General features: G+C 38.4%; 1 protein-coding gene across 3 annotated transcripts; it reads right to left on the bottom strand.

Annotated features, from left to right (window-relative positions):
• Positions 1-3792: 3792 nt before the first annotated feature.
• Positions 3793-20987, bottom strand: CHEK1 (checkpoint kinase 1). 3 transcript variants are annotated; one of them, XM_040255815.1, is made up of 13 exons: positions 20905-20987; positions 20070-20154; positions 18105-18328; positions 16605-16669; positions 16441-16510; positions 15293-15481; positions 14790-14894; positions 12833-12928; positions 10236-10344; positions 9864-10041; positions 9183-9314; positions 5717-5818; positions 3793-4314 (listed from the first exon to the last, which is right to left on the bottom strand). In XM_040255815.1, the coding sequence occupies exons 2-13, from the start codon at positions 20132-20134 to the stop codon at positions 4219-4221; spliced, it is 1431 nt and encodes a 476-aa protein (XP_040111749.1). In that variant the 5' UTR covers positions 20135-20154; positions 20905-20987; the 3' UTR covers positions 3793-4218. The 3 variants fall into 3 exon arrangements, with proteins under 3 accessions (XP_040111749.1, XP_040111750.1, XP_040111752.1); XM_040255816.1 differs by lacking the exon at positions 20905-20987 and adding an exon at positions 20415-20548; XM_040255818.1 differs by lacking the exons at positions 20070-20154; positions 20905-20987 and adding an exon at positions 18429-18502.
• Positions 20988-26012: the final 5025 nt, after the last annotated feature.

Below are 26012 nucleotides of genomic sequence, written 5' to 3'. Positions count from 1 at the left end.
TACCACAAAATACAAATCATCAAGCAGGAAAAAAAAACAAACAAACAGGAAAATGACTGTTAGCTAAGAAAATTTTTCTAAAAAGATACTGGCCCCAAGACGAACCAGACATTGAAATTAATGAACAAAAGCAGTAAACAACTATTTGAGATATGTTCAAGAACCTAAAGGAGAGGATTAAGAGGTGCAAACTTCCAGGGACAAAAGAAGTCAGGGGAATCTAATGTGCAGCATAGGAAACACAGTGAACAATACTGGAGCAACTCTGTATGGTAATAGACGTTAACTAACTTATTGTGGTGATTATTTTGTAATGTACAAAAAATACCAGGGACTTCTCTGAAAGTCCAGTGGTTAAGACTTCACCTTCCAATGCAGAGAGTGAAGGTTCGATCCCTGGTCGGGGAGCTAAGATCACACATCCCTCATGGCGAAAAAAACAGAACATAAACAACAGAAGCAATACTGTAACAAATTCAATAAAGACTTTAAAATGGTCCACATAAAAAAAAAAACTAAGAAAAATATAAAATCACTATGTTGAACACCTGAAAATAATAGAATACAAGTCAATCATGCTGAAAGATAAATGAATCCAAAATTTAAAAATTAATTTAAAAGGGAGCAAAGAATCTAAAGAAAATTATAGTCATATGAATAAACAGACTCCCAAAGGTTTGGAAACACAAAAAGACAATTCTAAATGATCCATGAGTCAAAAAAAAAATAAAATAAAATAATTAGAAAAAAAATTTGAGCCAGGTAACAAAAATACAACACATGAAAATTTGTGGCATTAAGTACAGTGAAACTTAGAGAGAAATGCATGATTTTAAATACTTATATGCATAAATACTTATATGCAACACATAGGGGCTTCCCAGGTGGCGCTAGTGGTAAAGAGCCTGCCTGCCAATGCAGGAGACAGGAGAGCCAGGTTCGGTCCCTGGGTAGGGAAGATTCCCCTGGAGGAGGGCATGGCAACCCACTCCAGGATTCTTGCCTGGAGAGTCCCTGTGGACAGAGGAACCAGGCCGGTTACAGTCCACGGGGCCACAAACAGTTGGACATGACTAAAGTGACTTAGCACGCATATGCAACGCATAAAGTTGACACAGGACTAGAGTCCTGAAAGTAAAAAGTGGAAGTGTTAGTCGCTCAGCCACATCTGACTCTTACTGACCCCATGGCCTGTAGCCCACCAGGCTCCTATCCACGGAAATCTCCAGGCAAGAACACTGCAGTGGGTATTCTTGGGGAAGGGAGAAGATTCCCTTCTCCAGGGGATCTTCCTGACCCAGGATCAAATCTGGGTCTTGTTCACTGCAGGTAGATTCTTTACCATCTGAGCCACCAGAGAAGCCCAAATATCTCTATTTACAGAAAACACAATGGGCAGTTGACACATGTAGAAACTGAACCACAGTGATGCAAATTCAGACTAAGAGTTAGACAGTAAACCAGCTGGGTTCTTCTACCAATAAATTACAAGGAGAAAAAAAAATCAGAGGGAGAACAAAGGGGGAACTTGGAACCAAAAGCAACTTAGACATCAGTCAACTTCTAGTATGGACTTTATTTCGATCCTGATTCAAGAAAACTGTAAAAAGTAAGAATTGGAAATCTGAACACTGGATGCATATCAGTGAAGACCCATGGGGAAGGGATAATCTTTTCACCAGTGCTAAATTAGATAGCCATATGGGGAAAAAATGCTACCTGACCTCCTATTTATACACAAAAATCATCTTCGGGTAAACCGTAGATCTAAAGCTTTTGGAAGATAACATAAAAGAAAATCTTCATGATTTTGAAGTAGGGATTTTTAAGTAGGAAACAAAAACTGCTAGACAGAGGCAAGTCTTAATTGAACTACATTAAAACTACAATCTTACATGAAGTGTGAAATAAGTCACAGAATGGGAGTACACATGTTGTTGTTCAGCGGCTCAGTCTTGTGTGACTCTGTGACCCTATGGACTGCAGCCCACCAGACTCCTCTATCCATGGGATTTTCCAGGCAAGTATACTGGAGTGGGTTGCTATGCCCTCCTCCTCCTCCAGGGCATGTTCCCAACCTAGGGATTGAACTTGAGTCTCTTATGTCTCCTGTATTGGGAGGCAGGTTCTTTAACAGCAGCGCCACCTGGGAAGCCCTATTTTGTACATATTTGCTGAATTAAATAGGAGCTGCTGAACTGAATTCAGAGTATGAAAACCATATCAAGGATGATTTCTAGAGTTTTGGCTTAAGAAACTAGGGGGTAAATGTGGCATTTACTGAGGTGGGGAGAACTAGGGAGGAATAGGTTGGAGGACAGGGATCAAAAGTTGTATTTGGTCAGGAAATCGAGTATTAGTCAAGGGGAAATGTCAGCTAGACCATGGCTGTGAAAGTCTGGAGTTCAGGGGAGAGGTCAAAGCCAGGGACAGCTTTGTTTATGAGAGTTACCAATGGTTGGCTGACAATTCTCTCTCTTCTTTTATTCTTTTGGCCATGCTGTGTGGCATGTGGGAACTTAGCTCCCCAACCAGGGATCAAACCCTTGCTCCCTGCAATGGAAGCTTGGAGTCTGAACCACCGGACCACCAGAGAATTCCCTGCCTGACAATTCTCAAGAACAAAATTTCTTATTTGAGAATGTACTGGCTTAATTCTTAGAAGTTGCCTATAGGTTTAAATTTATTCCTCCTGTGGGTTGTTGTTGTTGCTCAGTCACTCATGTCTGACTCTTTCTGACCCCATGGACTGCAGCACACCAAGCCTCCCTGTCCTTCACGATCTCCCAGAGTTTGCTCAAACTCATGTCCATTGAATCAGTGATGCCATCCAGTCATCTCATCCTCTGTCGTCCCCTTCTCCTCTTGGCTTCAATCTTTCCCAGCATCAGGGTCTTTTCAAATGAGTCAGCTCTTTGCATCAAGTGGCCAAAGTATTGGAGTTTCAGCTTCAGCATCAGTACTCCAATGTATATTCAGGACTGATTTCCTTTAGGATTGACTGGTTGGATCTCCTTGCAGTCCAAGGGACTCTGAAGAGTCTCCTCTAACACCATAGTTCTAAGGTATCAATTCTTTGGTGCTCAATCTTCCTCATGGTCCAGCTCTCACAACTGTACATGACTATTGGAAAAACAATAGCTATACCACAATAATACCATTTACCAAGATATATAATATATGATAAACTCTATAAAGTTTCATGTTGGCTTCAGACTAGAATAACTGGCTAACTTTTATAAATCAGCAAGAAATGGGAATACTGGGACCCAATCTAACACATTCAAATGTTAATATATATTTCACTGAAAGAACAAAATCTTACTAAAATTAACAGGTGAAAATTAACAGGAATCAGATCAATTTCCATTACTTTCTTACATCTCCAGCCTCTTTCATTCCTCACCATCTAGTTTAGTCACCAATGAGTTTACAGAGTTAGCTATTCATTTTCAAAATAGAATTTATTTATGTAATAAAGAATTAAAATATGGCTGTGAAAGTAGAAAATAATATAGAAAAATATTTAAAATGTGCAACAGTAATTCCAAGTAAAGGCAGTTAAGCACTAGAGTTTATGCTCAACTTCTATTTGAAAGACCAATCATACATATTAACTATACCAGAAAAAAACATACCTACTTGCAATTTTAATTATTGTTCAGAAACAGCTTTATGTACCTGGTCAGGCCCTTTTAAGTACAAATCTTGGGGTATACATATTGAAGCTGGCTTCACTTCACAGACTGACTGATAAATTTACTGTCCCACAAGTAACAATTTTTAAAAAAAAACTAATTTATCCATGTGATTAAGTCAATGTGCAGGATATATGTACTTTTTGGATGGGACCAAATGTTTTGGTAGAATGGGACAAGAGTATCATTTTTAATTATACTGGTATAAAAGCTGATAAACTCATGTAACCCCAGAGCATGGTTTCCACCAGGCGGGTCTCAATTCAGACGCTAAATGCAAATGAAGGAATATCTAAATGAATTCTATCTACCCTTTCCCCAAAGTTTCACTTACAGTTAAGATGTAGATTATTATTTGTATGAAGAATATACAAAAGAATTGGAAAATGTTTGGCTAGAAGGAAGACAACTCTTCACAGATTATTGTTTGCAGTTTGCAGAATAGATAATCTTCTCTAGGAAGAATAATGTCCACATAGCAGCACTATATTCACCAGGAATCCCAGAACCAGTGGATCTATCATGTGACAGGAAGCCAAACCTTCTGGCTGCTCACAACATCACTCAGCTTCCCCTTAATCTTCAGGAAGTGTCTCTTGAATTCCAATCCATCACCCTATATTAGGAATAATATCCAAAACTTATGTTAAAAAAAAAAAAAAGACTATGCCATAAAATCAAACTTTCTTTAGTGGTACGTAGAGACAAACATCCATAGATATGTCCAGCTATCCTCATCTTCAGGTCCTCTTACAAAGACAAAACACCTTCATAGAAGAAAAGTGAAAGTGAGAGTCACTCAGTTGTATCTGACTGTTTGTGACCCCATGGACTATACAGTCCACGGAATTCTCCAGGAAAGAATACTGGAGTAGGTAGCCATTCCCTTCTGCAAAGGATCTTCCCAACCCAGGTCTCCCGTATTGCAGGCAGATTCTTTACCAGTTGAGCTACAAGGGAAGCCCACGTAGAAGAAATGGCTACATAAATAATTCTGACTTGACTATGGGCCCATTACACTGGGCCCAGAGAGCAGAAACCAATGGCATCTTGTTCATTTCAATTGTTGATAGCTCTGGACCTAGATCACTGTTTTTCATAGGCACCGGGAGTTTATAAACTAAAAATAAACTACACAGCTACACTTAAGTCTTGCCAAAACACTGTGGCAACAAAGCCAGTGATTTAGTTATGAGAAGGATTTCACTACTCTAGGATCTTAATTTAATTCCATATCAAGCATCTGGACAATAGTATTGCAGCAAGCTGCCAATATAAAGAAAGTGACCAACTCTTCCAGCCTCATTCAGAGCCATGTACAATCTTTCAGGAAATAGAGAAAATGCTATTTTGGTCTTATGTATCAAGGGCTTTAAAACTATAACCTCAGAACCACTAATTTCTACAGAAAGAATCAGAAATGTGAATAAAACTCTGTATATGAGTATGAATCACAAAGTAGCTTATAACAGATAAAGGTTCATTAACTATCATGTGCAAACATTTTGACAAATTACAATTTTTATGAAAAATACTACATACAAATTCAATAAGAAAAAGCTTAAAATGCTACAAAATGCCAAAGGTAATTAAAGATAAAAATAATCTATGACTATTTTTATTTTCTTTGTTATTTACAGATTACACAAAAAACAAAAACTAGTATAACAAGGAATGTTATTTGAAAAACTGTTTTGGAAGACTAGATAATGACAGAACAAATGTTCATAATATTAACTAAAAAAAAAAACAAGTTAACATATATCTAAAATATAATGCCAGTAAAAATAATCTCCACATGAGTATTTCCATATAGCATGTATTACAAGTAACAGTAAGATTACTCTAATATAAAATCAAAAATAAATCTGTTTTCTATGGATGATAAAATTAAACTCGATTCTTACTTTCTTTTTTACACTTTATGTTTTTAAAATTTCTAAAATGAACATGTAATACTTCTTCAAAAATAACAAAACAAAGTTTTCTCTCTTAAAAAAATGTGCTACTCTATATACCTTAGAAAGCCGGAAGTCAACTAAGATCTTCTCATCCATTTCTACCAGATTCACTTTGAAAATCAGCTTATTGTTTCTTCTATCAGTTGTTGATACAGTAACCTAAGACAATAAAAATAATGTTAAAGCATAAGTGTGGATAGAAAATACTCTAAATAAAAGCTATAATCTCAGTTCAGTGATACTACTGGGATGCAAATTTGAGAAAAGCTTTTACAATAGGAGCAGTGCCGCCAAACATCCCATTCCTTCCAGGACTTTTCCTCTCCCGACGGGTATGTGTGTGTTCACCCAGACCAACGTGTAAACAGAATGCAGTGCATCATTGGGAATTGAGTCTATGTGAATGCTTAGCAACAGAAGAAATTTAGTGTTTTATCAAAATACAACTGAAAGAAGAAACAACTGAAGAGAAGGAAACTAGAATGAGAGGGAAAACAAGATTATTAAAACAGAAGAAAGAAAGAGAGGCTAGGTTTTTGGGTAAAAAGCTACAAAGGTGATTAGAAGATGGCAAAAGTTCTAAGAGGTCTTTCAACTTCCACGTTGTGTTTTAGAAGCATAGGTTAGAAGACTGACATGGAAAGAAAGGCCCAGCCAACAGCCAACACCAAGATCCCAAAAGTGGATGAGGCTGTCTTGGACCATCAGGCACAGAAAAGCCATCAACTTCAGCTGGATGGATAAGCCCAAATTAAGATCAGCAGATGTGTCTAGCTAAGCCCAGTCCAAAGTACAAAAACATTTTTAATAATTCTCATCTCACACAGGGAGGGCTTTCATTAAAAAGAGACAATAACAAATGTTGACAAGGATGAAGAAAAAGTGGAACCCTCATACATGGCTGATAGGAATGTAAAATGGTGCCGCTGCTTTGAAAAATCATTTGGCAGTTCCTCAAAAGATAAACACAAGAGTTATTGTATGCCCAGCAATTCTGATCACAGGTATATACCAAAGAAATTGAAAACATCTTCTGGACTGAAACTGTGTCCCCTCAAAATTCATATGTTGAAGCCCTAATTCCCAATGTCTCAGGATGTGACTATTTTGGAGATAAGACCTCTTTAATGAGGTAGTTGTTGTTGTTCAGTTGCTCAGTTGTATCCAACTCTTTGTGACCCCAGGGACTATAGCATACCAGGCTTCCCTGTCCTTCACCATCTCCCAGAGCTTGCTCAAATTCATGTCCATTGAGTTGGTGATGCCATCCAACCATCTCATCCTCTGTCGTCCCCTTCTCCTGCCTACAGTGCTTCACAGCATCAGGGTCTTTTCCAATGAGTCAGTTCTTCGCATCAGGTGGCCAAAGTATTGGAGCTTCAGCTTCAGCATCAGTCCTTCCAATGAATATTCAGGGTTGATTTCCTTCAGGGTTAACTGGTTTGACCTCCTTGCAGTCCAAGGGACTCTCAAGAATCTTGTGCACCACCACATTTCAAAGGCATAAATTCTCTGGTGCTTAGCCTTCTTTATGGTCCAGCTCTCACATTCGTACATGACTATTGGAAAAACCATAGCTTTGACTATACAGACCTTTGTTGGCAAAATAATGTCTCTGTTTTTTAATATGCTGTCTAGGTTTGTCATTGCTTTTCTTCCAAGGAGCAAGTGTCTTTTAATTTAGAGGTGACTAAATTCAAAGGAGACCATTCAGAGGGCTCTAATCCAATCTGACTGGTGTCTTCATTAGAAAAGGCAATCAGGATACAGAAAGTGGCAGATACAGGGGATGTGTGCACAGAGAGGATAAAGCATAGGAGGAGACAGCAAGAAGGTGGCCACGTAAAAGCCAAGGTTCCAAAGAAAACCAGCCCTGCCAGTCTTGGACCTTGGTCTTGGACGTCAGTGTCTAGAACTGTAGGAAAATAAATCTCTGTAAATAAACAAATAAATACCTCCTACACTATGATATTTTGTTACGATGGCCCTTGCAAACTAAAATACCTGTGTTCACACAGAAACCTAAATGCTCACAGAAGCATTATTCGTAACAGCCAAAAAGTAGATACATCATCCCAAATGTCCATCAATAGATAAATGGTTACACAAAACAGTCTATTCACATAATGGGATATCAATCACCCATTAAAAGGAATAAAGTATTGATAAATGCTACAACATGAATTAACCTTGAAAATACTATGTTAAGTAAAAGAAGACAAACACGAAGGGTCATACACTATATGATTCCATTTATATGAAATGCCCCAAAATAGATAATCCACAGAAAGTATATTAGTGATTGACAAGGAGGAAGGAACGAAGAATGACTGCTAATTGGTAGAGAGTTTATTTGGGGGGCAGTGGGAAGTTCTAGATTTAAATGGTGATAACTCCACAATCCTGTGATATACTTAAAACCACTAAATTGTACATTTTTAAATGGTTAAAGTGATAATTTCTATATCATGTGAGGTTTATCTCAATAAATCTACCTAAAAAAAAAAAGTAAGACATCTATATAAGTGAGAGGATAATCAGGCTGGCTTCAGGTTTCCTCACAGTAACATTTTCCCCTAACTTTTAATTTTGAAAGTTTACAAATCTACAGAAAAACTGAAAAAATCCTACAATAAATAACCACAAATGTTTATTGGCCTTATAAACCTAGAAAAGCATGTTTACTTCTTTTTTACATGATTGTCTCTTTTTTTTAAGTTTTTAAACTAAGTTATAAATTACACACACTTTACCATGTATCTCCTGCAGACATTCTCTTACAAACCACAGTATTATGATCACACCAAAGAAATCTGCCACTGATACAAAAACATTATCTTACATAAAACTCATATTCAAATTTTCCCAATTGTTCTAATAACATCACTTATAGTTTTCTTTTTCTTTAAATCCACGATCTAGTGAAAGACCATGTATTACATTATTTATCAAGCCTCTTTAGTCTCCTTTAATACAAAATATTCCTTTCTCTTTGTTTTTCACAATATTAAGACTTGAAAAGCCTAAAGACAGATCAGAATGTCAATATTATAAATATGCTATAACAATGTAAACAACAAAAATTGGCAATTGGGAGCAGGGAAGATGGAGGAACCATGAAATTGTTAAATGGATCCATCTTTCACAGAAGGAAGCTCATTGCTGTTACAATTTAAGTATAATGCATAGTTTTAAAGAAAATAAGACTTGAATCTCTTAGTATTTGTAATAACCTTAGAGAAGTCTTCTTTTAAGAAATACTAGTTCTTAAGGAAAAAACATTGTACTTAAATTTCAATGGTTTCTTTTTCAAATTAAACTAATTACTTTATATTTTAAAATATACATAAAATGATAGCATTTTAAAACTTATTTTTAATTGAGGGATAATTTCTTTACAGTATTGCATTGATTTCTACCAAATATCAACATGAGTCAGCCATAGAATGATAGCTCTTTTTTTTACTCAAATATTTTAAGTTTTTCTTCAGGAAAAGATCTAACAAAAATCAATGAAACATACCTGATTCATACAACTTTTCTTCCACTGATAGCCCAATTTCTCACAAGTTTCTTTCAGGCATTGATAAGATTTGTCTGCATCCAATTTGGTAAAAAATCGTGTCATTCTTTTGACTAAGCGCTGCCAGGGGTTCTACAAGTCAAATAGAGGAAAGCTGAATAAATTATCAGATTTACCACCAAAAGTAATCATACTATAGCTATTTGGCCTGAAAATTCTTTTTTCTGACTTCAGATTCTTATACATAAGTGTCTCCCCTAGGGAATTCCCTGGCAGCCCAGCGGTCAGGACTCTGCTTCCAGTGTCAAGGAACTAAGAACCATATGCCATGATGTGGCTAAAAAAAGAGAAAAAAGTCTTGAGTCTCAGGATTTCTCTGGTGGTCCAGTGGCTAAGACTGCACTCTCAATGCAGTGGGCCCAGTTTTGATCCCAGGTCAGGGAACTAGATCCCACATCCTAAAATAAAGATTGAAGACCTTGTGTGCCACAACTAAAACCCGGTGCAGCCAAATAAATAAACATTAGGGAAAAAAAGTCTCCCCTAGTTCTCTCCTCCACGTCAAAAAAAGAAAATCTGTATCAAGTGTTAATATTGTATTTCTTAGATTGACAAAAAAATACTTTAAGACAATAAAAAATAGAGTTGCCATTATTTATTTGAGGAACTAAATTCCCTTACCTGTGAGGATCCTGGAGTGCCGAGCAATTGACTATTCAGAAGCATGTGATCAGGACAAGTGGGCTGGGAAAAGCTGATCCCTTGTACCAGTTTGTCAATGTATGAAGGGCTGGTGTCCCATAACGAAAGGCCTGTCCGTGGTTCTGGCTGAGAACTGGAGTACTTCACACTTTCTTCACTGAGGAATTATTATATGGAGAAAAATATAGCTTTAAATAAAGTTCTTTAGGCCTTTCTTATATGGCATTATCATTCTCACACTGAAAAAAATTATATTCATCTTCAGAAAAATTATGTACATGGATTATTTTTCATGGGGACTATTATATCCAACAACTACTTGATCTTTTATTAATTATTAACTGACCTTACCTAGAAGCACAGTTTACTGGAGAGAAGTCCAAGTTGGATTGAATATGCTTAGAGAATCCACCAGGAGACTCTGATACACCACTAGAAGTAGCCCGGGGCCTCTTTGCCCCTAAAAAAAAATAACATAAATACAAATGCTTTCCCAGTTGGCAACTTGAAGAAGAAAAACCATATTTAAATTTATTTCTTAAACACAAAATACTTATACAATAGAGAGTGGCTCTTTCTACATGATTTTATGAGAAATGTGGTTAGGAACTTCTGACTCGGACTGACTTGTCAAATTGTGCAAACTACACATTTCATAAACCTTGGCCTATAAGTATGTCCCAAGTGCACAGTGTCAATGTTAAGGCAGTCATTTTAATGGTACCGTTTTTGGTAACAGAAAAATGTTCTATGATGACTGAGAGACCCAGTAACAGGATCAAAACCTTTTAAAATAAAAAATAATTTGTGATAATGACAATGAATGTTATGAATCTGCTCTACTCAACCTTCTTTGCTCGTGAGAGTCAATTCCTAGGTAGGTTGATAAGAAGTCCAAGGTTTCCAAGGAGGAGAAAGGAGTCTGGGACTCTCAAGAAGAAAAGGTCAAACCTTCTTTCTACATTGCTTTGTCTTAGTCAATATAACAATGTATCTTGCTCAATGACATGTTTCTCCTTAATAAGAACCTTCTGACTAATCCTGTCATCTTAAAACATGTATTATGGGGGTGAGTGGTAAGATCTTTCTATTGTTTGTTCTAATCTTATTAATTTAAGATGTATGTTGTTGGGGCCGGGGGGCACCATTCTCTGTCCCCCTTCTGATGTCTATGTCAGAAGCTTTCTCAGTCCCTTTTCACTTTAAAAAAACTCTGCTATACAAAAGCTCTTGAGTGATCAAGGCTGGTCCCTGGTCCCAAAGTTAAATCGTCTTTGAAAATCATGAATCCGAGATCGTTCACCGAAGCTATCAATCCCTTGGAAAAGCTTTACGGAAAATAATCATTATAGAGAATAGGATGCCACTGTAAATTCACGGCTACTCCCCTCCACTGGATCCTCACCCCTAACAGGCTATGCTACATTTCTCTAATCAGTTTCCTCTTCCTTTCCCCATAATGATTCTTTCAAAACTTCTGTTGCTACTGCTGCTAAGTCGCTTCAGTTGTGTCCGACTCTGTGCGACCCTGTAGACGGCAGCCCACCAGGCTCCCCCGTCCCTGGGATTCTCCAGGCAAGAACGCTGGAGTGGGTTGCCATTTCCTTCTCCAATGCATGAAAGCGAAAGCTCAGTCGTGTCTGACTCTTCCCGACCCCATGGACTGCAGCCTACCAGGCTCCTCCGTCCATGGGAGTTTCCAGGCAGGAGTACTGGAGTGGCTTGCCATTGCCTTCTCTGGCAAAACTTCTGTACTCCTGCCAAATTACCAGGACACCCTCCAGTACCTCATTACTTACATATATCTCCCATTTCAGTTATTGGAAGCTCCCTCGATTTGCCACTACCAAATCTAACTTACTTGCATTCCCACCTGTCCTCTCTTCCCTTCCATCCTCCCATCAAATGTTTATTTCTCCACTTGAAAAGGAGCCCATACCCTCCTTTCTCCTTAGGGACCTTGTTGCTTTTTTCTTCCCTCTCTCTTAGACTTTTAGTATCTTCCTCCCAATTGGATCTGGTGGCTCAGTGGTAAAGAATCTGAAATTCTAGAAAGATCTTTTAAAACCAAATATATAAGGATGTCATTTTCTTGCTTAAAATCTCCCAACAGGTTTTCCCATGGCCTTCAGTTAAAGCCCAAGATTCTTAGCATGGGTTACAAGCTCCTCCATGGCTTGGTTCCTATCTACCAACTCATCTCAAATCTCTCTCCCTCCCCTCCTTCTCTACTCACTTACTCACTCCATGAACATTTATGAAATGCCTACAACAGACTACACACTGTACTAAGCACTGGTAATGTAATGCTGAACCAGCCAGACATGGTCCACGCCGGCCTTCTCTCAAGCCCCTCAGATGTACTACTTTCTCACCACCAGCTCATCCCTGATGCTGCTTCCGTGTTTGGAATCTGCCACTCGTCTTGCTACTGCTCATCTGGCTAGCTCCCCTTTAATCTTCAAATCTTAGATTTAATGTTATTTCCTCAGCAAGGTAAGCGTTCTCTGTCACTTAAGATTAGGTCAACTACTGTATAGCTCAGAGAACTCTGCTCAGTGTTACATGGCAGCCTGGGTGGGAGGGGAGTTTGAGGGAAAATGGATACATGTATATGTATGGCTGAACCCCTTCGCTGTTCACCTGAAACTATTACCACATTGTTAATCAGCTATACTCCAATACAAAATAAAAAGGTGAAAAAAAAAAAAAAAGACTTGGTAAATTCTTAGCTACAGTACCCTGATTTTCTACTTCATAATTATTAATAAACTAAAAATTATTTTTCATATTTCTGTTTTTTGTACTAGAGGCCATCATCTCCACGAGGACAGAGACCACAGCTATCTTGTGTTGTTGACCTATGCTGACTTTACAAGTACCTTTTCTTTCACACACACACACAAAAAAAACCACTTTAAAAAATATTTGTATTTTAAGCATATTACCTTTCTTGAATGGTTTGTTGTACCATCTGTCTTTCTTGATGTCTGGGATGGTAATCCTTACTGATGGGTTCTCAACTAAGATTTTATGTAGCAGAGCTGAAAACAAAATATTAAGACAACATTTATAAGAGTCATGCAGATTAGAAAAGCCTATAGTTTGTGGTGTAAAACACACATTCTCTATTGCTCTCCTTATGTCCACATATTACTTCTGGGGAAGAGAAAACAAAGCCACTAAATTTTGCTTGAATTTCATGCAATTATTCCTTGCTATTGTCTATATCTTTGAATACTCTTCCCAGATCAGACTCTCAGTTGTTTGCAAATAGAACAAGAGCCAGGTGGAAATGTTTCTCTCCACTTGATGATATTTTCACAAAGATAATAAAAAATTAAAAAAAAAAAAAAAAAAAAAAAAACAGAAAACCCCTATTTACACAAAGATTTAAAAAAACCTCATCCATTTTCAATACCAAACTTCATTGTTCTAACATGTCATATTAAGTTCTCATTCACACAATTTTATAATGAAAATTTACTTTCCAATAACTTTAAGAGGCAGTGATAAAAGCAAAAAATCATCCTAAGACCTTAATTTTATTGATAAAGAATTCATACATCGCCCAACACCAAACGAATCTTCTAATGGACCAAAGATTTAAATGGAAAACAAAACAAAACAGAAAAAGCCATGAAAACATAGGTAATTTTTTTCTACTGTTGAGGGTAGAAAAGACCTTTCCAAACATGACAGTATAGTCAGAAATCAAAAAGGACAAGATACTAGATTTAAATAAATAAAATATAAAACTTCTGTATGTTAAAATAGCATAACAAAGTAAAAATACATGACAAAGTGTCAAAAATAGTTGTAACAAATGCAATGATATAATGACACTAATATTTTCTTAAAAACTTCATATAGAATAAAAGGAAGACTTCCTACCAAAAATGAGCAAAATAGACAAGTCTACAAAAATAGACAAAAAAGCTAATAAATCCATAATGGATGTAAAACTTCATTGATACTAAATTTAAAATAAAAATGTTTAAGTTAGAATATATTTCTTATAGGTAGGCCTATTAGATTAATAAAAAACAAAAATGTTTAAGGGGCTTCCCTGGTGGTCCAGTGGTTAAGACTCACTGATTATACTGCAAGGGTACAAGTTCATTCACGGGTGGGAAAACAAAGACTTGTATGCCTCAAGGTGTAGCCAAAAAATAGCTTAAATGTAAACTAAGTAGACTGTGGTGAAATGGTACAAACTTTCTGGAAAACAATTTGGCAAAGTAAACCATAACAATTAAACAATGTATACATCTTTGACCCTGCAATTCCACTTCTGGAATTTCACTTTAAATAACTGAGACGTTTGGACAAAGATTAAGGTATATGGATGATCATCATATCTCTTTCACAACAGTGAAAAATTAGAAAAACCTCTGAATCTCTAAAAAGGTGAACTGGAGAAGTGTAGTAAAGCAAGTCCATGTTGCGGAATACCATCACAGCTTTTAAAAATAGTGATGAATACTTACAAGTATAGTCATGAAAAACTGTTCACTTAGCATTAACACACACACTCACACAAAGTTTACAAAATAACATGTATAGTGCGATGTCATTTTTTTTGTGAAAACAAATATACTTATAAATAATATACATATATAACAAACATTATAAATAATATACATATATAACAAACATATATACTTACATATTTTCTACTACAAAACACAGAAGCAGATATCAAAATATTATTTCTGAGTTCTAGAATTATAGGGTTGGATTTTTAATATTTTATTATTTTTCTACTTTATCTACAAAGATCATGTATTATTTATATAATGAATTAAAAGTTAAAAAGAAAAATATAGGTAAGAAAAACATTCAAACAGCACTAGGCTTCATTATCCAGGAAATCAGTACTTTATATCAAAATAACCCAGTTACCTAGAGGAGCAGAATCAATTTTTTTCCAAGGGTTGAGGTATGTTTTCTTTTCTTTCCAATCACAATATTCCTGACAACTATCACTAGGCTGGTCCCATGGCAATTCTAAAAAAGGAAACAAGACTCGGTTTTCTGAATGTTCAAATCATTTTACAGTAATGATTTTAAGGGAAAATAATCAGTGACACAAATCCATTAAAAGTTTTCTTCAAATTAATTAAATATGGTTTAAGAAATTTTAAAGACACTTCTAAGATAGATAATCCACTTCTGTCTTACTATTTCCAAAAGTGTTCACATAATTTTAAGAGAGAGCTACTGTGATATTCCATTTAATAGCTACACATAAATCATTGTTTTAAATCTTTGGGATTAAAAGTTCCAACTTAATTATAAATAGGTTAATATTAAAATACTATCACATGATTTATTTCATTTATTTTGGTACAGGAAACGTGGCTTTCCAAAGGACAGAAATTTTATCATGATTGAACAGCTCTTACCTCCAGCCAACATTGCAGTAAGTACTATTCCACAGGACCAAATATCGACTGGCTCTGCATGAAATTCTTTTCTCTTTAGAAGTTCTGGAGCAACATATGGTAAAGTACCACACATCTTGTTCAACAAACGCTCCCGATTATTATGCCGAAACACGGTTGCCAAGCCAAAGTCAGAGATTTTGAGGTTATCTAAGTCAAAGGAAAAAACCGATGGCACCGAATGTAAATGTTTTGTAAATAGGTATTTTAAAGGGGCTTCCCAGGTGGCTCAATGGCAAAAGAATACATCTGCCAATGCATGAGACTCGGGTTCAGTCCCTGAGCAGGGAAGATCCCTGGAGGAGGAAATGGCAACCCACTCCGGCAACCCACTCCGGTGTTCTTGCCTGGAGAATCCCATGGACAGAAGAGCCTAGCAGGCTACAGTCCATGGAGTCACAAAGAGTCAGACCCGACTGAGCCACTGAGCACACACACAAATACTTAAAGGAGTCAAGGTTTACTAGAAAACTGCTGGTGTTATTTTAGATTTGTGGAACTTCTCTACCTTAAAGTGATCAAAAACAAATTGTAATAAAGAAGAAATAAAAGACATCATCATATAACTAAAACTAGAAAAAGGCCTCATGGCTTGTATTAACTTAAGACAAATACTGTCAATATACAAACAGCATGGACCAGGTTAGAGGAAGATCCTGGAGTCAAAAGGGTCTTCTAGAAAGGAGCACTTAAACACTGAGAGCAGAGCCATGTCCTCACCCGGCTATGCAGAGGCAGGAGGTATCAATAATACTCTAGGCACAACGTTCTCAGAGATGTAAAAACCCAGCTGGCTGGAAGGAAGCATATAAAGACACACAGAAACTCAAGACCCACAAACCTCCAGAACTTCTCATCAAGGTGGCTATGTTTATAAAAGGAGGAGGAACTCTGTACAAAAACAAATAAGAAGAGCAAATTTCCTAACTTCCCACCTCTAAGACACACAAACTGTAGGCAGAACTTTCACCTTAACTATACTTACTGAATATTTACTGTAACTGTGTGGCAAATTAAGAAGCTGCCCTGAAATTTCAGTAATGCAAAAACCTTGATCCTGCCTTTGTATTAAAATGATTTTGGTAGGAGTGACAAAATGCTAAACTTACCCCTTTCATCCAATAGGAGATTTTCAGGTTTAATATCCCTATGAGTTATTCCAATACCATGCAGATAAACCTAAAAGAGAAGCAGAGGGAAGCATACCAGAACTGAATAACTTATTTCACTAAGACTAATTTTAAATAAAAGGAAAAGAGACCACTGTACCTACCACCCCTGCCATAAGTTGATGGAAGAACCTCTGAGCATCTTGTTCAGGCATGCCTATGTCTGGCTCTATAAGAATTATGAAAGTTAGTTTATCAGGTAAATATAGTCAGGCATCAACCACATAGTTTCCTAATTCTAAAGTTTAACATCTATGATTGTACTTTTGCAAAGAGAATCTAATGCTTAATTAGATTAATCTAATGAAATTAGATTAATTAATCTAATGAAATTATTCTGGAGTCCACTAATACATATATTGCTAACAACTCACATTTCCCCAACTGTTAAGTGGCAAAAATAAATTAACATCACAGGAAAATTAGAGAATAACAAAATATAACCCAAATCAAGAATGGAAGATATACCTTGAAAGCCCCGACTTGTTCTACTTATGATTTATATCCTTCAAATTCACCCCTAATTTCTTCTAAATGCTATGCCAATATTTTTTCTACTCCTAAAATGTAATTGTCAAAGTGGAAGCCTAGGCAAATCTAAGCCGATTTCCTAAATATTTAACAACAAATTTAAATGTCATATAATTTCTCACACCACCAAGCCATGCATGTCTATGAATTGATTTCTTTTATACTCAATTCTTTTCTGAGATACATTTTTTTGGAGATTCTAATAATCACTTTTAAACTATTAATACATCTAAATAATAAATTTAGGTCCACAGAATATTTTATGTACTTCTCAGTATTCTTTAATATCAAGACTTTTAATCTTAAGTAGCAAAAAAAAATAGTCAGAGAAGGCAATGGCACCCCACTCCAGTACTCTTGCCTGGAAAATCCTATGGACGGAAGAGCCTGGTAGGCTGCAGTCCATGGGGTCACTAAGAGTCGGACACGACTGAGCAACTTCACTTTCACGCATTGGAGAGGGAAATGGCAACCCACTCCAGTGTTCCTGCCTGGAGAATCCCAGGGACGGGGGAGCCTGGTGGGAAATGGCAACCCACTCCAGTGTTCTTGCCTGGAGAATCCCAGGGACAGGGGGAGTCTATGGGGTCACACAGAGTCGGATACGACTGAAGTGACTTAGCAGCAGCAGCAAACATAGTACTTAATATTATATATATAAATCCTATAAAATTCTCAATTATTTCACTTATATAATAACCTCTTATTTCAGATCTGTAAATGAATGCAACAATTTCATGAGACTAGAATGTCTACAAAGAAAAAAACTGCACAGGCATACAATACATTGCACTTATGAAACTTCACGCACCAAGAAACCACAGCTTATCATTCTTAAACTCTACAAAACAGAAATGCCAACCAAAATCACTTATATAACTTGGGGGAAAATTTCTTTGATGATTCTACATATGCATTCAGTGTTGACATAAGTTGCAAAAACAAAAAAATTTACTCATTTCACTATTGCAAAAGCAATTCTGAATGGACAGTGAACAAACAGATGCCCCAAGATTAAAAGACAAATTTAAAAACTTATTTAGCAGAAGAATTATCTGAAAATTTTTCCATACCTATTCTATCAAAAAGTTCTCCTCCACTGCAGTACTCCAAAAATAGATACTGGATATTGCCTTCTCTTCTGTGACCATAAAATTTCACTACATTCTCATGATTTAACATTTTATTGATACAAATCTCTTTCTTTATATTTTCTGGACAGTCTATGGCACGTTTCATATCCACAATCTTCACTGCAACTGCTTCTTCTGTTCTTCTATTCACAGCAAGTTGAACTCTAAAAAGAAAAAGGAAGAAATATAATATTCCAGACATTTGAACTGTATTTCTTTTAAAACTTCAAAAGATTAAACGTAACTCATCCAAAACTATTTTACCTTTATTACTTTCGCCACTTGGAAGAAACCATGGGAATGGTTTCTGCCATGTCCTCAACAGATAATACTCCTTTCTGAAATGTGAAGTATAATAGCTAATGCTCCAAAGAAGTCATTATGTTGTACATCCAAAAGTAATATATGAACACTTGATAAATTAAAAATGGAATAACAGCAATTCTAGGCCACATCACACATATACATGCTCTATTCATTTAATTTCTCTTCCAGTTTTACTGAGATATAATTGCCATAAAGCACTGAAATGATTATCACAATAAATTTAGTGACAATCTATCATTTTTTACAGATAAAAAATTTTAAAAATAGAAAAAATAACTTCCCTTGTGATGAGAACTCTTATTATTTACTATTTTAAATTTCATGTATAACACATAGCAGTGTTGATGATATTAATAATGCTGTACATTACATCTCTAGAACTTATTTATCTTATAACTGGAAGTTTGTAGCTTTTGACCATCTTCACCCAAATCCCCCTCCCCCTACACCCTGCTCTTATAACCACAAATCTCATCTCTTTTTCTATGAGTCTGTTTGTTTGTCTTTGAAGTATAATTGACTTACAATGCTGGGTTAGTTCCTGTTACAAAATAGTGATTTGATATTTCTTTACATTTCAAAATGATCACCACTGTATGTCTAGTTAGGATATGCTACCATACAAAGATATTACATAATTACTGACTATACTCTCCAATTGTACACTTCATACTGGAGACTTATTTTGCAACTGTAAGTCTGTACAAGTAGTTCTCTCCTCCCACCACCCTCCCCTCTGGCAACTACCTGTTAGTTTTAACTCTGTTTCTCTTTTGTTACTTTTGTTCATTTGTTTTGTTTCACCTAGTAAGTGAAACCATACAGTATTTGTCTTTCTCTGTCTGACTTATTTAAACTTGGCGTAATACGCTCCAGGTCCATGTTGTCCCAAATGTCAAGATTTCATTCTTGCTCTAGTCATTTAATTTTAATAACATTACCTAACATTTATTAATTTGATACTATATATGTCTATGGTAAATGTTCTAAGTACCTACAGGATATGTACTATTATTGCCATTTTACAGCTGCAGAAGCAGGCACACAAGGATTTTAGGAAGCTCACCTAGGGACTTCCTTGGTGGTCCCCTGGTTAAGATCCCACCCCATGTTTCTACTGCTTGGGGCACAGGTTCAATCTCTGGTCCGCCTCCCGCAAGCAGGATGGAACGGCCATGGAACGGCCAAAAAAGAAAAAGCTTGCCTAAGCTTCACAAAACAAAGGTCAGTAATGTGGCTCCAGAGTCTGTTCATTTGCTCATTTAACCACTATGTTTAAACCCCAGGAAAGAATATATGGGAGAAGAAACCGATTTCAGAAATCTCCTCTAAATTTTAGGGAAAAAATGCTTTGCTTTGCTGTTTTGCACACACACACCCCCCCCAAAAAAAGAAGAAAAACCGTTAACCCTTACAAAAGATTGTGTAGCTTCAGTCTCACAGTTTTGGAATTTGCATGCAAAGATCTGTGCTTTGGGGCGCCACAGTGTTAAACAATTCCAGGACAATGAATATGTACTCAAAGGAGACAGAAAACTAAAGCAAGTGTAAAGGCGGGTAAAACGGACGCAGACTCACTCTCCATAGGCACCTTCTCCCAGGGTTTGCACCAAGTCCCAGTCTTCCACAAAGGGCACTGCCATGACTCCACTCAGTCCCGCGGCTGTAAGGGCAGGAACCCAGAAAAGACGGTTGGTGAGGACGAGCTTCAATCATTTCTAAAGCCTCCGAGCTCCGCCTCTTGCCGTGATTCCCCCAAGATAAATCACAGCTCCTGGTTTCACATCATCCGTATTTTATCCAAGTCTTTTAAAGCATGAGCAAGTATCCTGAACTGCGGCATTTGATTGATAACTCACAAGCCCCACTGCCACTCAAACCCAAAGCTGAAACCCCGCTTTCCAGGAGGCAGAGCAAATGTACCAGCAGCGCTGAGGAGCTGGTGACCAGTGCTGTACGGTGGGGACTGGTGAAGAGGGCGAGAAGTGAAGTCTCGGGTTAGAGTTAAGGGGGTGAGGGCTAGTGGAGGAGGAAATAACCGCAGGGCCCGCAGCCACTCCTCCCCTCCCGCTCACTCCCAATTCCCACCCCCACCCGGTCCCCACGGCCAGGAGGAGCCCGGGGCGGGGCCAAACTGCCCCAAGAAGCGGAAGGGCTGGGTGGCACGCGGGCCGCCGGGCCCCAAACCTTGGGGGCTCCCAGCCAGCAGAGGCGGCTTCTCTCCAGTCCCTGTACAACGGGGACCCCCGCCACCATACTCCTCCACCCTCCGAAACCACCCCTCCGAGGGAGCCTCTCCGATCCTTTGGGATCGGAACCGAGAACGTTCTGCCACCGTGCCCCTCCTAAATCATGTAGTCCCGGAACTCCAGCTCCAGGAGCCTTTCCCACTCTACCGGCCGCCCTTCCTCACCAGGCCGTCCTTTGCCCGCCACCACAGGAATCCAAATGCAGGGCTTTTCCCGCCAAAACTTGCTGGCGTCACATTGTCGCAAACGCGCGCTCCCTTGCCGTAAAGCAGAGAGGTGCGCGTTCCTGGCCCGGCGGATCTCCAGATTGGCAGCGCCTGGGGCCAGGGTTGGTCCTCCATGCGGGCGGAGACCAGAGTTACTTTGGAATCGGGACAAGATCCTGGCGGAAGAGGTTTCGGAACTGCGGACTGCATCGGTTGCGAATGACCTCCGGGCCCAAACGCGAAGTGGAACTCGGCCTGTGACTCCGCCGTCCGGCCTCGCGCTCCCGGGGAGAGCGGCCCCGCGGGGCTCGCTGCCCGCCACCGAAGCCCCGAGCACCTTGCCCCGTGGCCTGGCAGGGTAACCAGGATCACACGCCATAAGAGCTGCTTCAGTGACTTTAAAGCTCGGCCCAGGTAAAACTAGAGCCTAGAAGCTGGCAACAGCTGTTGAGAATTGATCCTGTTTAGAATGAAAGGAACTTTGTGATGTGAGCGAGATGCATCAAACACTGGCCACACAGCAGTGGTTGGGAAGGCATCCTGGTGAAGAAAGCTATTCTTTTGTGGCTTGAGATAATGTCAAGAAAACCAATTTTGCCCTGTCTTGTCCGAACAGGCACCAAAACAATACCTCCAACTCAACCTTTTTGAAGGAAGTGCAACAGCATAGCTTAGTTCTACCCACTGTCTTTAATGTGTAAGAAACAGGCAAAACAGCGTTTTGTATAAGCAAAAACGCTGCGTTTTTACAATGCATAGTTTAAAAGCAGAATAACCAGTTTAGGTGGGAAAGTAAATTCTGGGAAAGAGATTGGCTAGAGAACAAAACAATGTGGAAAAACTGAAACAGATACTCCCTCTCGACAGTAAAGACTAGGAACTCAAGGAGCAAGTAAGGTCATCTTCAAATTCTCCAGTTCTTAAAACTGGGCCACATACATTTAACATAATTAGCTCTTGATTGTGATACTGGTAAAATAAGTGTACAAAAATGCACACACTGGATTTAAAGTCAGGGACAAAAAACAAGTCAGAACACTTCAAAATTCAACCATGCTTGAGGTTTCATGTAAGTTTTCCAGATTGTTTACTCCATTTTCTCTAGTTCCTGCACGGCCTGTTGCAAATAAAGAATATGAAGCGAAGTGTCTGGATACAGTAAAGGTATCTTACCCTGAAAAAAAAAATGAGGTATACACAGTTCAGACAGAGTATCAGCTAAAGGTAGCATATGGGAGAATAGATAGGAAAAGCTCTGTTCCTTTCTGAAACCTTACTAAAATAGTAAATATTAAAATATTCCATTAATTTAGCTTAATATTTACTATTAAAATTTACTATTTTAGTAAGGTTTCAGAATGGAATAAAGTTTACTATTTTAAAGTAGACTATTTAAAGGCAATAACCTACAAATATAGATGAAAAAACAATAACACAGATGAAAGAAGATGAATTCCATCTTAGAATTGCCTAAAGGTTCAAGTTCAATTAGTTATATGACAACATGTAACTGAATGGGGTTTTACAGGTGGCACTAGTGGTAAAGAATCTACCTGCCAGTGCAGGAAACACAAAACACAGGTTCAGTCCGAGTTGGGAAGATCCCCTGGAGTAGGAAGTGGCAACCCACTCCACAACTGAGCACACACATACATGTAACTGAATGAGGCAAAAGTAAAGTTGTTCAGTCTTGTCCGAATCTTGGTGACCCCATGGACTGTAGCCCACCAGGCTCCTCCATCCATGGAATTTTCTAGACAACAGTAGTGGAGTGGATGCCATTTTCTTTTCCAGGGGATCTTCCCAATCCAGAGATCAAACCCAGGTCTCCAGAATTGCAGGCAGACACTTTATCCTCTGAGCCACCAGGGAATCCCTGGTGGTAAATGAGGCAAGTGAAGTGAAGTCGCTCAGTGGTGTCCGACTCTGTAGGACTGGAGCCTACTGGGCTTCTCCATCCATGGGATTCTCCAGGCAAAAATACTGGAGTGGGTTACCATTTCCTTCTCGAGGGGATCTTCCTGACCCAGGGATCGAACCCGGGTCTGCCGCATTGGAGGCAGACGCTTTAACCTCTGAGCCGCCAGGGAAGCCCTAAATGAGGCAAAGGTGGGGCTAAAAGATGGTGAAGGACTATTTATGAAGCAAACAGATCCTTGGTCTCCTCCCTTTTCTCTGTAGGGAAGGAACTGCCTCTCTCTAAAGTAGGTCCTAGACTTGAGAGGGAAAATACATGGTTATCTAAACTGCAGAGGATCAGGCCCAGTTAAGTCTTGGGTACCTAACTGAAAACAAAAGGATAAAGTTTATACACTGCAGGTTATTTTCCAATCCCAAAGAAAGGCAATGCCAAAGAAATGTTCAAACTACCACACAACTGCACTCATCTCACACGCTAGCAAAGTAATGCTCAAAATTCTCCAAGCCAGGCTTCAACAGTACATGAACCGTGAACTTCCAAATGTTCAAGCTGAAACCGTGAACTTCCAAATGTTCAAGCTGAAACCGTGAACTTCCAAATGTTCAAGCTGAATTTAGAAAAGGCAGGGGAACCAGAGATCAAATTGCCAACATTCGTTGGACCATCAAAAAAGCAAAAGATTTCCAGAAAAACATCTACTTCTGCTTTATTGTCTACGCCAAAGCCTTTGACTGTGTGGATCACAACTGTGGAAAATTCTTCAAGAGATGGGAATACTAGACCACCTGACCTGCCTCTGGAGAAATCTGTATGCAGATCAGGAAGCAACAGTTAGAACTGGACATGGAACAACAGACTGGTTCCAAATTGGAAAAGGAGTACATCAAGGCTGTATATTGTCACCCTGCTTATTTAACTTATATGCAGAGTACATCATGCAAAATACCAGGCTGGATGAAACATAAGCTGGAATCAAGATTGCCAGGAGAAATATCAATAACCTCAGATATATAGATGACACCACCCTTATGGCAGAAAGTGAAGAAGAACTAAAGAGCCTCTTGATGAAAGTGAAAGAGGAAAGTGAAAAAGTTGGCTTAAAACTCAACATTCAGAAAACGAAGATCATGGCATCTGGTCCCATCACTTCATGGCAAATAAATGGAAAAACAATGCAAACAGTGACAGACTTTATTTTGGGGCACTCCAAAATCACCACGGATGGTGATTGCAGCCATGAAATTAAAAGATGCTTGCTCCTTGGAAGAAAAGTTATGACCAACCTAGACAGCATATTAAAAAGCAGAGACGTTACTTCGCCAACAAAGGTCCGTCTAGTCAAAGCTACGGTTTTTCCAGTAGTCATGTATGGATGTGAGAGTTGGACTATCAAGAAAGCTGAGCGCAGAAGAATTGATGTTTTTGAACCGTGGTGTTGGAAAAGACTCTTGAGAGTCCCTTAAACAGCAAGGAGATCCAACCAGTTCATCCTAAAGGAAATCAGTCCTGAATATTCATTGGAAGAACTGATGCTGAAGCTGAAACTCCAATACTTTGGCCACGTGATGCAAAGAACTAACTCACTGGAAAAGACCCTGATGCTGGGAAAGATTGAAGGCAGGAGGAGAAAGGGACAACAGAGGATGAGATGGTTGGATGGCATCACTGACTCAATGGACATGAGTTTGAGTAAACTTCAGTTGATGATGGACAGGGAGGCCTGGCGTGCTGCACTCGATGGGGTCGCCAAGAGTCAGACATGACTGAGCAACTGAACTGAACTGAAGGTTAAACCTCTGAGCCTTTTTTCCTCACTTGACTCCCTTAAGTCTGGCAGCCTGGCTTATATTCTTCCAAGGACATAACAGCCTTCTCAAGGAAATCTTACCTACACAGAAAAGACTTAAAGATACCAATATCAGGGACTTCATAATGTTAACAACTCAGCCAGATCACAGAAGCATGAAGCCCACATTCAATAATTCTCTACCCCACCCCCAACAGACCACCTTGTTAGGGTCCTTTTTAAAAAGAGCAGACAAGCAAGAATTTGAAAAGACTTCAGTACAAAAGATGTCCAAACAAAGGAATATTCAAACACAAAAAGCTCTTGGATATTAAAAAAATATGATAGTAGGAAAAAAGGAAACAAAATAGATAGGAAAAAAAAGTTTATAAGATCTCCAGAAGGAAGAATAAACACAGAAAACAGAGGAATAAATATAAGAATATTGGAAGACTAATCCAGGAAGTCCAACATCCAAATAACTTGTTTTTCAGAATGTAAAAAGGAGTTGGAGGAATCCAGAAACAACTCAAGGAAATTTCCCAGACTGAAGAACTTGACCTTCCATATTTTTTTCGTATTTTTCCAAGTTTAAAGTACCCAGCTTTCAGGATACATTATTGGGAAAATTTCAAATTTTACATACAAAGGGAAGAATACTGAGTTCTGGGGAGGGAATGAGATGGAATGGACACATGCAAAAAAATTAAGAGTCAGAATATCACTGCACTTCTCAGCATTTGGAAGACAGAAAACAATGGGCCAATGCCTTCAAAAATAATTCTAAGGAAAAGTTATTCCCAACCTGGAGCTCTACACCAAGCCAACCTATGAGTCAAGTGTGACAACAGACACTCAAGATCTCAAGAAATTATCCCCCATACACTTTTTCAGGAAGGTAGTAGTGATACATCAAGAAAGAAGTCAGGAGATTAACACACAATATGACAGTGAAAGGACAGACGACACCACGTCCACACTGGAATATAGCAAAACAGAAGGCATTTCTAAGAATGAATACCTAGTGAATCTGAACATACTATAAGGAAGCGGGCACAAATGAGGGAGAACGAGGGGAGAAATTAGTGACAAGTACAAAACGCAAATGAAAAACCTCTCCCCCCTCAAAAGTTATACACACAAAAAAACAACTTGTTGCAGTATACCACATGATCTCGTTGTGAAAAGCCTTAACATAAAAACTACTGAGTTAACCTAAACCATAACTGTAATAGAACTTTGAGGTGGTAAGGATGTGTCCATGGGAATAGCAGGGTGGTGAAAACAGCTAAATCCTCATTTTCCACACCAGAAAGTCAACAGTGATACTAAAAATTGAAGAGCCAACACAGAGCAAAA

This window comes from Oryx dammah, unplaced genomic scaffold (assembly GCF_014754425.2).
Source record: "Oryx dammah isolate SB20612 unplaced genomic scaffold, SCBI_Odam_1.1 HiC_scaffold_15, whole genome shotgun sequence".
NCBI classification, from domain to species: Eukaryota; Metazoa; Chordata; class Mammalia; order Artiodactyla; family Bovidae; genus Oryx; species Oryx dammah.
The sequence above is the reverse complement of the archived record's forward strand: the minus strand, read 5'-3'. Positions and strand labels throughout refer to the sequence as shown.